Source organism: Solanum pennellii, chromosome 7, assembly GCF_001406875.1.
Source record: "Solanum pennellii chromosome 7, SPENNV200".
NCBI classification, from domain to species: Eukaryota; Viridiplantae; Streptophyta; class Magnoliopsida; order Solanales; family Solanaceae; genus Solanum; species Solanum pennellii.
Window position 1 is genome coordinate 55,886,107 of NC_028643.1, and position 13,389 is coordinate 55,899,495.

At 37.1% G+C, this 13,389-nt stretch overlaps 1 protein-coding gene across 1 annotated transcript in view; it reads right to left on the reverse strand.

Moving 5' to 3' along the window:
• Positions 1 to 4,189: 4,189 nt before the first annotated feature.
• Positions 4,190 to 13,389, reverse strand: part of LOC114078013 (uncharacterized protein DDB_G0287625-like) — a gene marked incomplete at its 5' end in the record, with an annotated part of 29,096 nt that continues 19,896 nt past the window's right edge. Inside the window, one exon of the mRNA XM_027918509.1 lies at positions 4,190 to 4,410. Coding sequence (XP_027774310.1) covers positions 4,190 to 4,410 — 221 coding nt within the window. The remainder of the gene's footprint in view (positions 4,411 to 13,389) is intronic.

A 13,389-nucleotide genomic window follows, 5' to 3' on the forward strand; every position in this document is an offset into this window, starting at 1 on the left:
TTCAAGGGACGTATCGCGCGCCGCGATGGTTACTATTATCGAGGGTTGTATCGCATGTCACGATGGATGTATAGAAAGATATGTCCCTCATGGGTCCTAGATTGAGAGAAAACTGGTGTGTTTCATTAGGTCAGACATGCATCACTGTATTTGACATTGCATTTCATGGCATTGAACATTTTGATCATTGATGAACTTGAACTTGTGTTTTGCTAATCTTGTGAGTGTTTTATTGTAAAACTTATGACTGACGAATATTGAGTTGTTATTGAGAATTATAACTTGTTAGAGTGTTGTTATTGAGTTGTGTGCTTTGTGAACTATGAACTGTTAGGTTGGGCTGGTTCTATGCAGGTTGTAGTATGCAGGTTCGGATAGGGTGTAAGGAATACCCATATTTTTTTCTCTTATCTTGTGTTTAGAGGTTTTCTTGTTGTGTACCATGTGGTTTGGTACTCACCCCTTGCTTCTGAAAATTTTTGTAGGTTACGAGCCGAATCTTCGTGATACCTGAGGTAGGTGTTTGTCACCTAAGCAAACCTTTCTACTCCCATTTATAATTTTGTTTTTACTTTAAAGACAACGTCATTTTAGACTTGCATTTTTTATTTCAATTCTAGCATTTACATTAGAGGGTTATGCACGTGATAACCAGGTTTTGGGGATTGAATTAAGCTTAATTGTTATTGGACTATTTTTTTTATTTCCACACTTAATTAGGTTATTGGGGTTTAGGATGACTTGTCTTGGTGGGATAAGACGAGTGTCATCACGCCCATTTTTAGGTCGTAAAAAAATGGTATCAGAGCCCCAGGTTCATAGGTCTGGCGTGTATACAAGCTGAGTCTACGTAGATTCTCAAGGATCAGTACAAAGACGTATTTTTTCTAAGAGGCTCTAAAGATTATTATGAAACTTCATTTTCTTCATTCTATCTCATTGTGCGTGGTTACCTTCTTTTGTACTGAGTTATTGTATACTCTTTTGACAGATGACGAGGAATACAACTACTGTTACTGGTAGTATAGTAGAGGTACTCCTGAGGTATTTGTTGACGCCCCAACTAGGGGTAAGGGTAGATCCCAAGCTAGAGGTCGTGCTCGTGGAACAACACTAGTAAGAGGTCGTGGCCGTGGAGCAGCACCAGTGAGGGGCAATGCTAAGGAAGTCTCTCCAAAGCCTCATATTGGTTACAGAGAGGACAAAGTTCCTCCAGAGCCTGCAGTCACACCTTTGCTTCAAGATACATTATTGAGGGTGTTAAGTGTTCTTGAGATATTTACTCAAGATGTTGATGCAAACGTCACACCACATGATTCTCAGACTAGAGAAGGTGCTCAGACCCAAGAGCAACGAAAGCTGCAGTTGTTCAGGATGCGGTGGGGCAGCTACTAGTGGATCTCGCGGTTGCGAATGATTTTGCACCAGCTTTTGGGGGTCAAGGTGCACCATTGGTTGTTCTGATAGAGGATGAGTAGAGTAAGTATGAGAGATTTTAAAAGATGGACCCACCTCAGTTTTAGGTGGGAAGAGTGAGGACGCTCATGAGTTTCTAACTACATGCCGAGAGTTTCTAGAGGTTGTTGTATTAGTTAAGTCATGTGTGTATCTATATGCTACACTCCAGCTTCGTGGGCCAGCGAGAGAGTGGTGGAGGACTTCTTCGGGAGCATTGCCAGTTGGATCTCCTCCCAGTGACTTAGGAGAAGTTTTCCAGTGCCTTCCATGATCATTTTATCCTTTGGAGCATGAGAGAGAATAGTTGTTTAAGGTTTGAGAATCTGAGATAGGACGGCCGTATAAGGCCTATTTTTGCCAGTTGTCTAGGCATGCTTTGGCCATTTTTCCAGAAAAGACAGAGAGAATTCGTAGATCTGTAAGGGGGCTGACTTTCTCTGTCAGATCGACTGTGCTTGGGGCATCTCGACAAGGATTTTCTTTCCAGTCCATTGTGAGAGCCGCGATAGAGGCAGAATTGATGGAGAGAGAGAGGAGTTTGGGGACCCTAAAAGCGCATGTGCATCAAGTCAGTTTCAGGGTGCCTCATCTGTACATAGAGGGAGTGGTTCCTTTCAGCAGCGGGGACCCATTTATGCATCTATGCCGACATCTGAGGGTGTTCATATATATCAGGGTTCTTATAGCCCGATCAAAGGCTCATACGATTCACAACAACCACCTACTAGGGGAGGGAATTATAGTATGTCTTTAGGGTCATCACAACAGTTCCCAGGTCAGAGATTTTGCTTTACTTATGGAGTTCCCGATCACATGATGCAATAGTGTACTTCCCAGAGAAGTTGTGGAGGACTCCAACCTAATTCTTCATTTCAGGTTAGACCACCGGTACCTCAGGGTAGAGGCCAAGGCAGAGTTTAGTCAGGTAGAGATGGTAGAGCTTCTAATAGTGGTGTTGCGGCTCAATAGGGTGGGGATAGAGGTACCACCCAGGATGGAGGTGGACGAGGGGTCTACTATTATATTTTTCCGCAAAGACCAAGGCGGAGACCTTTGATGCTATTATTACAGGGATCATCTTAGTATTCCATCGATCTACGTCTCTATTATTTGATCTAGGGTCTATATTCTCGTATGTTTCTTTTGTTGCTGAATTTAATATGATATATGATAGCATGACTGTACCTATTCGTGTTTCCACTCCCTTGGGTAAGCCCGTAGTGGGGGATCGAGTGTAGAGATCCTATCTTGTTTCTTATGCTAGGTATGACACTTTTGTATATTTAATCATTATGGGGATGGTAGACTTTATGTTATTTTCGGTATGAATTGTCTTTCTCCTTATCATGTTGTCCTTGATTATAATGCTAAGATTGTGAATTTAGCAATGCCTGGTTTTCGGAGAGTTGAGTGGAAAGGTGTTTGTGGATCTTATCCTAGCAAGGTTGTCTCATTCATCCGTGATCAGAGGTTGGTAGAGAGAGGGTGTTTGTCTTACTTAGATTTTATTTGGGATACTAGTGATTAACGACGTTCTGTTGACTCTATACCTGTGGTTCAAGAGTTTCTCGATGTATTCCCTTCTGATCTTTGAGGTGTTCCTCCCAATAAAGATATTGATTTAGAGCCGGGCACTAAGCCCATTTCTATTCCTCCCTACCATATGCCTCCAGCAGATTTCAAGGCAGGATTTATTGAGTAAGGGGTTTATTCGCCCTAGAATGTTACCTTGCGTGCCCCTATATTTTTTCTGAAGAAGAAATATGGGACTATGAGGATGTACATTGATTATAGACAGTTAAACAAGGTAACAATGAATAATAAGTATCTTTTTCCGCGCACTGATGACTTATTTGATCAGCTACAGGGGCATCATGTTCTCTAAGATTAATTTGAGGTCCAGGTATCATGAGTTGAATATTAGGGAATCAGATATCCCTAAAACATTTTTCGGTCCCGGTATGGGAATTATGAGTTCTTAATGATGTCCTTTGGGTTGACTAATGCCCATTCAACATTCATGGAGTTGATGAACGGGGTGTTTCGACCATATCTTCATTTGTTTGTGATTGTCTTCATCGATGACATTTTGGTTTACTCAAAGACTGAGGAGGACCATGTTCGGCACTTGAGGATTGTACTTCAGAGGTTGAGAGAACAGAAGTTGTATGACAAGTTCTCAAAGTGTAACTTCTAACTTAATTCTGTGGCATTCTAGGGACACGTGGTGTCCATGGAGGGTATTCGAGTAAATCAGTCCAAGATTAAGGCAATTAGAGGTTGCGCATGACCTACTTCTATTACCGAGATTCAGAGTTTTGTGGGATTTGTAGGTTATTACCTACTGTTTGTTAAGAATTTCTATACTATCGTAACCCCATTGACAAGATTGACTCGATAGGGTGTGGGTTTTCAGTGGTATGATGATTTTGTGAAGAGAGGTTTCAAAGCTCAAGACTTTATTGACTTCGGCTCATGTGGTGACTCTATTTGAAGAGGGTGTAGACTTAATGTGTATTGTGATGCTTTAGGAGTTGGATTGCGTGGTGTATTAATGTAGAAAGGGAAATGATTGCTTATGCTTCTACGCAGTTGAAGTCTCATGAGAAGAACTACCCTACGCATGATTTGGAGTTAACGGCTGTGATATTTTTTCTTAAGTTATGGCATCATTATTTGTATAGGGTGCATTGCGAGATCTTTACTGATCATCAAAGTCTTCAGTACATCTTCAGTCAAAGGGATTTGAACTTGAGGCAGCGGAGATGGCTTGAGTTGCTGATGAACTATGATGTAACCGTTCTTTATCTCCGGGGAAGGCCAATGTTATGGTCGATGCTTCGAGTAGGAAGAATCCTAGCATGGGGAATTTTGCAGTGCTTAGTATTGAGGAGAGACCACTGGCTAGAGATGTGTAGATGTTAGCCAACAGTCTTGTCCGCTTGCAGATTTCTGAGGAGAGTAATATAATGATTAATCTTATTGAGGTTCGGTATTTTTTTAGTCGAGCAGATCCGTGAGAACTAACTTGATGATTAGAAGTTATGTCTTATTCGAGACAAAGTATTGAGAAGGGGAGCCGAGGAGGTTGTCCTTGATTCCGATGGTGTCTTGAGGATCAGAGACAGGATTTGTGAGCCAAAGATAGGCGAGTTGATTAGATTGATTCTTGAGGAGGCCCATTATTTTCAATATTCCATCCATCCGAGAGCGGGGAAGATGTATCATGATCTGAGTCAGCATTATTGGTGGTGTACGATGAAGAGGGATATTTCAGACTTTGTTTCTACGTTTTTGACTTGCCAACAGGTCAAGTTTGAGCACCAGTGTCCTGGAGGTGTATCTTAGAGGATGCCTATTCCTACTTAGAAGTGGGAGTGGATTACTATGTACTTTGTTATGGGTTTGCCTACTACAAAGTAGATTGGTTTAGTGAAGGTGTTGTGGAAGCACCGATCAGTGGGAGAGTCAACTTGGGAGACAGAGTCTGACATGCATGCCAGATATCCTCAGATTTTCGAAGCTCCATGTACTTTTATTTTACTTTATGTTCGAGGAAGAACATGTTTTTTAGTGGTGAATAATGTATTGACCTGGAAAGTCATTTTTTGGAAATTTTTAACTATTCATTTAGTTATATACAATTTGTTTTTGGGTAAATTTTAGATAATTAATTTAATTTGTGACTAATGAATTATATCCACATTTCATTTAATCTCTACTCTTTGACCCATATTCACTTAAAACAAGTCACTAGGGTTTGTCACATTTAATACATAATTATTTTAATTAAATAAAAGACAAAAAAAGAGAAAAAGAGCGAAGAAACTTACCTATAGACAAGAAAGAAGACGCACAATCTTCATCAGGTAAAATAGTAACACATCTAATTCATATAGTGGCTTATGTTGTATTTTAATCATTATTACTACCATGTTAGTTGTGAAAGAAAATATGAAAATTGAATAGAAAAAGTTGTAACAAAGTCACTGTATTAAAATTGGGGCTTAGTGGAGGCATCAAATTATTTATTATTATTGTGATAATATTAATATAATGGGTATAATAAATTGAAGTTGGGCATTGTAAAGCCATATAATGCTGCTACATCATTTTGACGGTTTTAAAAATTCAAGGGAATAAAAAAAATTGTTTCCTTTTTATATTAATTTTCATTATAAGTTAGTGGGTGCAATATTGTTAATTGGGTGGTTGATAAATTTGAGTAGTAATGATTGTGAAATGATGGATGTTAATGATTAGAATATTCACTGGGAAAAACTTGGCATATAGGTGTAGGTTGATGATATATTTTTCCACTAATTTGATACTTGGGCAGTTCCTATTTTGCGTTAATTTTAAGAAATGAGGGATAACTTTTAAAAATTGAGATTTAACCCTAGATTTGAAGCTTTGAAAATATGATAGTTGAAATGTTAGTTGGCATCAAGAATTATGAACTTGAGTTATAAATTTGGGTGAATTTTAATGTCAAGGTTAAACACATAATAATGTGGGTGTTGTTAGTTCGAAACCTTATTGTGAATATATACTTGAATAGATTACATCGATTCGAAATCTCAACAAAACGGGAAGGCTAAAATCCCAGAGTGATTATTCGATTGGCTAAGGCAAGTGGATTTCTAAGCCCTTGTTAAGCGTATGAAATTCATGTATTTCCTTGTGTGATATTTGAGAATGATTTGGAGGCTTGTTGCTTATTTGTTGATGTTGAATTATGATTGCATTGTGTGAATTGTGCCTTGTTATCAAAATTGTTATTTCCTCATTATTTGTTTGAACATGTCATTTGCATTGGTTCTGAGACATGGTTGTGATAAGTGTTTTGTGATAAGAGGATACACCATTTGGAGGGTCGTATTCTGAGCCGCGATGAGTATTATATTTCGAGGGACGTATCGCGCGCCACGATGGTTACTATTATCGAGGTTCATATCGCATGCCGCGATGGATGCTTAGATAGATATGTCCCCTATGGATCCTAGACTGAGCAATAGGGGGGTGTATCATTAGGTCAGACATGCATCACTATATTTGACATTGCACATCATTTTGATCATTGATGAACTTTAACTTGTGCTTTGCTGATCTTATGAGTGTTCTTGTTGTGAAACTTGTGACTGGAGAATATTGAGTTGTTATTGAGAATTGTAACCTGTTAGAGTTTTGTTATTGAGTTGTTGTTTTGTGAACTGTGAACTGTTAGGTTGGGATGGTTCTATGCAGGTTGTAGTGTGGAGGTTCGGATAGGGTGTAAGAAATATTCGTATTTTGTTCTCTTATCTTGTGTTTACAGGTTTTCTTATTAGGTACCATGTTGGTTGGTACGCACCCTTGCTTCTATAATTTTTTATAGGTTACGAGCTTGGATCTTTGTGTAACCTTCCATTCTCTTTGTTTTCAAGACATTTTGTGAAGAATTGTGAGGTAGCTGTTTGTCACCTCAGCGAACCTTCTACTCTCGTTTATGATTTTGTTTTTACTTGAAAGACAACGTCATTTTAGACTTGTGTGCTTTATTTCAAATTCTAGTATTTACATTAGAGGGTTATGCACGTGAAAACAAAGTTTTGGGAGATTGAATTAAGTTCAATTATTGTTAGACTTTTGTTTTATTCCCGCACTTAATTAGGTGATTGGTTTTAGGCTGACTTGTCTCGGTGGATAAGACGAGTGTCATCACGCCCATTTTTGGGTCGTAACACTAAGCAATGTGAGTTTAAGCCTAATTTTAAGCCCTACACTAGTTTTTAAGTCCTAAAAGCACCCGCTCTAATTCATTCACCTAATTCCCTAATCCCAACCAAATTAATATCTCCTAATTCTCTCCAAGTCTCAAAAGGGATTCTAGGGTTCTTCAAACTAAGGTCTCCTTTCTTCATCAATTTTTTGGGCTTCAAAATTAAGGTATGAGGGAGTTCATCAATGAGTTTTATGCCCATTGAGTCCCAAATATTCTCCAATTCCATTTTATCAAAATTGGTTAAGTTCTTATTCAATAGTGAGCTTTATTTGTATGGATTGAATTATTTGATTTTTTGATCTTATTGTGATTGTTTAGACTCAATATATGTGTTTGAGTTGATTCCATATGAACTATTGTAGTATACATGATTTTGACTATATGAACCCTAGAAGGGAATTAATTTATGAAGAAATTATGTAGCTATGATTGAAGTTTTCATGAAAGATATGCACAATTGATAAAAATAAATGTCTTATGATCTAGGTTGAACTAATCTTTGCATCAATTAAGTTGTGAAAGGTTTTCTCACATTAAGGGATCAGGGTTTGGTGAAAGGTTTTTGCACACATGTATGATTCAAGATTTAAGAAGCTATTCTATGATATTTTTAGCTTAAATTAGTAACTTTATTGTGTTTTCCAATGGATTATGATATTTTCATGTTCAATATTCCATTGGCATTTTACTTAGCACCAAGAGGATATTGAGATGGAAGTTCTCCCTTTAGTAGAGATCGGGTATGTAGTAGCAATATTGTTGTCCCTAACTATGTGCCCTTGTAGGTTATTTTAAGTGACATAGCTGGTGGATCTACCTAAGCTAAAAGTAAGGTCCTTGACTTGACAATTAAGGACATCTCTTTTTGGTGTTGGAGAAAGACACTGAATTTCATGTTATAGCCCATGTGGTCTATGTAAGTTTATAGTAAATATCCCACAAAATGAACTGAATTACTTTCAAGATGTTTTATGAAGCTTTTTTTTAAATAATTTTAAGATGTATTGGCTATGCATATGATTTACAATGTTTCCTTAAGGATTATACTATGTTTAGCATGGTCATGCACATCATGTTTTTTATTATGTTCTCTTATGATTATATTTCATGTATTTATTCATATCTCTCAAAGTACATTTCATGTACTAATGCATATTTGTGTATGCATTGTTTCACTTATGTAGGGCTCGAGTGATATTCCTCTCCATCTATTTGTGACTAGTTGATCATTTGTATATTTGAAGACTTAATGAGTCCTCATTGTCTGAGGACTATGTCACCTTTATCTCTTTTATATGTCTGGTGTATCAGTTACGCTCCACCACTTTTTGATATTGCATAGAGTCTTGTCAAGAATATGTTAGATTTCTGTATAATATCAATCTCTTTTATTCATATGAGGTTCTTTACTTTTTTCTATTATAATGTGTAACACTCTGAAAGTTCATGACTTGGTATAGATTTTCACATGATTATCTAAGACTCAAAACACTTTTTCCAAGCCTAAAATAATGTATTTAAACTAATTAGAAAGTGTTAGAGTCAAAACGTCAAGAAACATCAGTGACGTAGAGAGACTAGTGAAATTGAGATTTGTGTGCCTTGGCATGTTTCATGGAGTTTTAAAAGTCGTAAATTAACAAAAATTGGTAAAAAGGTGTGAAACATGTGTTAGAGTGTGTTAGGGTTGAAACTTCCGGTTATGACTCCCCAAGGACCACCCTTTAATTTGACCCCTAAATTGTCAACTTAACAGTGTCCATCCACAAAGCCAATCGACGACCGTCGATTGATCGATGCACCGTCGATGGATCGTTGGTCAATACTTATCCATTTTCCAAAATGGCCAGAAATTAGAGTATCTGAATCAAACGAAGGCTTTCCAGTACAGTGTCGTCGTTTGATCGATGCCCCGTCGATGAATTCTATTCTTGGCATTGCACAAGTATTGCTTTAGGTTGCTTATGTGTTGGGTTAATACAATGTTGAGTTGACTTATAATGTTCTATATATGTATATGTTGAGTTATTGAACATAATGCATGGTTTTGATTAAATTGTATCTTTTCTCATGCATTAATGATTTTATGCATAAGAGTCATACTTATTACATGTGTTTTGTACTAACCCATATTTCTTCCCTTATTCCCAACATTGTAGGTTCCGGTCATTGAAGAGCTTCTAGAACACTTTTCAAAAATACTTCTATTTCTTCCTCCAAGTAGTGGGTGAGTCCTCCAAGTTTGAGGATGGTGCTTTTTGATCTACCCTAGTAGTATTGATATTGTATAACGACATTCGTTTCTTCCTTATCTTGAAGACATTTGTTCTAAGCACTATGTGACAATATGTACGTGTGTAATGTCTATTCCCAAATATTCTACTTTGTTTAGATGGTTTAATGTGAGATGCTGTTATTAGACTAACTTCTTATATATTGGTTATGTTAACTAAACAAGAGGCCTACGTAAGCTTTCTATGTGAGGAGTCTAAGTAAACTCTCTCTCTCTCTCTCTCTCTCTCTCTCTATATATATATATATATATATATATATATATATATATATGAAGTAAACGATAGATCTATGTATACCTTAATATGTTTAAAGTTTCAAATTATTCCGTATTTTGACCTATGATGTGTAATGATGAATGAAGGGCTAGTCTAAGTCTCAAGGACGAAGATGCCGGTTACGACTAGTGGGTGCTCCCCAGTCGTGACAAACCTGGTATCATAGCATGAGGTTAAATTATCTTAGGATTGATATCTCACTAAATCGCGTCAAGTAGAGCCTTGTTCATGAATGTGAAGTGCACCACAATTATGAATGAGGGGCTATGTGATGCCTAGGAAAGTCTCAGTTCGTTGGTGTTCTTGAAGTCGTGCTTCTAGAGTTTTAACTCTACATGTCCTTATCTTTTAATCTCTTTCTTTTGTTTATAGGAAATGAATACAAGAAGGAACAACACTGAAGGGTCGAAGAGGAAAATTAGAATGAGGTGGTTTCCCCCCCGGCTCCTCAAAACCCTCAAGTTCCTATTGAAAAAGGGGCTATATCTAATGTTGAGATAAGGGCGGCCATTCATAGCTTGACGCAAGTATTGGCTTCTTAAGTTCTTAGGGATTCTAGGGTCCAAGTGAACCCCAATTCTATAACCACCGCATCAAGGATAAGGGATTTCAGAAGGATGAATTCCGCTACTTTCTTTGGCTCAAAGGTGGAGGAGGACCCGCAAGGGTTCATTGATGAAGTGTTCAAGGTACTAGATGATATGGGGGTGTCTTCTCAAGAAAAGGCAGAACTAGCCTCCTACCAACTCAAATATGTGGCTCAAGTTTGGTATGAGCAATGGAAGGATGAGAGGTCGGTTAGAGAAGGTCGGATCACTTGGGGAGCTTTCAGGACGACCTTCCTTGATTGGTTCTTTCCCTTGGAACTAAGGTAGAAGAAAATGCAACAATTCATCAACTTACGCCAAAGGGGTGTGAGTGTGAAGGAGTATAGTCTCAAGTTCACTCAACTATCCAAGTATGCTCCTACTATTGTGGCGAATTCTAGAGCTAAGATGAACAAATTGTTATGAGGGTATCCGACCTTGTGGTGAATGAATGTAGGTCAGCGATGTTGATTCCTAGCATGGACATCTCTCGTCTCATGGTTCATGCCGAACAAATTGAGGAGAAAAACCTTAAGCAAGTTTGTAGAGAATTGAGGAGGACAAGGTCCAAATATGGAAATTCTTCTAAGACTAGATTTGAGGTGCAAGATAAGCCAAAGTTCAAGAAAGGTTCCCCAATCAAAATGCTTCTACCATTCCAAGGGTCATCAAAGGTAAAAGGCCTACATCCAATCCTAAGAAGGAGAAAGGTAGTGGTCCTTACATTGAGAAGTCTACTTGTGCTATGTAAAATTCCGGAAAATCATATGCTCAATGAAGAGCCCATTATGCCCTTAGGATAGCCTATTAGGGGTACATAGGCACCCTAATGCCCAATATTGAGAAATATTGGGCATAGTATAGAAAAAATGGCAAAGGGATACTAGCCAATTTTCTATAACGAATAAGAATTATACTTTTTGGGTTGTCATACACCAATCCAAGATTTATGTTCAATAAATGTACCTGAAAGGAAGACCCTAAGCTAAAATTTGTATTCAACCATATCAACCATACTACCACACAAAGTACTAGGCATCCAAGTGTCAAGCCTAGTACCATAGCACATGATCATTTAGAATGATCATGTAAATTAAGCAGTGCCCAAGGACATAGTGAGAGTCCTTGGGACAATAAGTAAATATTTCCAAATGAACCATAAATAATAGTTAGTTAGGAAAGTACAACCAACCCATGTGCAATCACATGTGCAAGACATGTGAAGAAGCTGGGGACCACCCTAACCGAATTTGGTTAGGGTAGTTAGGGGGAAAACGTGCACAAGGGACAACTTCATGTGGGGACTAACTTCCTAACCAACTCTATGTCCTAAATAACTGTCCTAACTAGATAAATAACCTCGGACTAACCAAAATTGACGCATTAGTGCACCGGACAACCTACTACCAAAATCGGGTTGACACTAACCTAGTTCTAGTTAAAGAGACAACCTAGTACCTAACCTAGGATGGTCCAAAAGGTTAGTTATGGTCCTAACAAATTAGGGGTACTTTATTAATTCTCCTAGGTTACCTAATTAATTAATTAATTAATTCAAAAGGCTAAAACCGAAAATAAAAAGAAATTTTCAGAATTCGGTTAAGACAAGAAAGAGACAATCTAGTACCTAACCTAGGATGGTCCAAAGAGTTAGTTAAGATCCTAATGACTTAAGGGCACTTTATTAATTACCCTAGGATAATTAATTAATTAATTAATTTAAAGGGCAAAAACCAAAATCACAAAACAATTTCCAGATTTCGGTTAAGACATGAAAAAGAAAACCTAGTACCTAAGTTAGGATGGTCCAAAGGATTATTTATGGTTATAACGACTTAAGGGTATCTTAGTAATTATATTAGGTCACTTAATTAATTAAATTATACATTAAATTAATTAAATTAAAGTGGTCAAACCGAAATTCTTATGCTAATCTAGTACAATTCAAGAAACATCCTAATACTTAACCTAGGATGGTCCTAAAGGGTTTATTATGGTTCAAATGACTTAGGGGTACTTTATTACTTACCCTATGTCCCTAAATTAATTAAATTAAGTATTTAATTAATTAAAATAAAGTCAAAATGTTGACCAAATCCATAGTCAACAACAAAATTCCAGATTTGGATCAAGTCAACATTCTCATATGTTTAGTCAACTTAGGAGGGGCTTTTTAGTAATTAGTTAATTAATTTATTTAGTTAAATTATTAAACCCTAAGTTGAATGAGTAAATATCAGTTTATAAGACTTAGAATCACGTTCAAACTCATAGTAAAGGCGACACAAAAACAGTAAGCAACGAACGAAATAAAAAGGCAGGAAATTTATAGATTTCTCTAGGGCGATTACAAGGTTTCTTCAAGGTTTCGTTCAAGGTGGTCTTCTTAGATTAAGTTCTACTTAAGGTATGGGTTTCTCTTCTAGATTTATTTCTCCAATAGAACTTTCTTTTGAATGATTCAAGGATCTTGAAAACTAGGGTTGTTTCCCGTCATTCTTGTCGAACTCCTTTCCCCAGTATCCTTGTTAGGATTTCAATGTTGAATAGGTTAGAAATCATGTTGTTGGTATATGGTGCTGACCGATCTTAATGTGTATGGTTTTTGATTAAATAATGATTGAGTGAGCCTATTAATTGGACTCGTTTTATGCTAAGTGTTATTATGTGAATCAAAAGAATGATACTATGTTAAAGATATGTCCGAAAATGTTACGTATGAAGATGTTATGATCTGTTGTGCATACTTGCTATTAATATGAAGTGTCACGACCCAAAAACGAGCCGCGACTGGCACCCACACTTACCCTCCTATGTGAGCGAACCAACCAATCTAAACCCTAACATTTCAATATAATATCAACAGAAAGTAATGCGGAAGACTTAAACTCATTAATAAAAAGACAATTCAATATCTATTATTCCCCAAAATCTGGAAGTCATCACCACAAGAACATCTATGATCAAATTACTAAACTAAGAGTATTCTAAGAAGCTAAAATAAACAAAA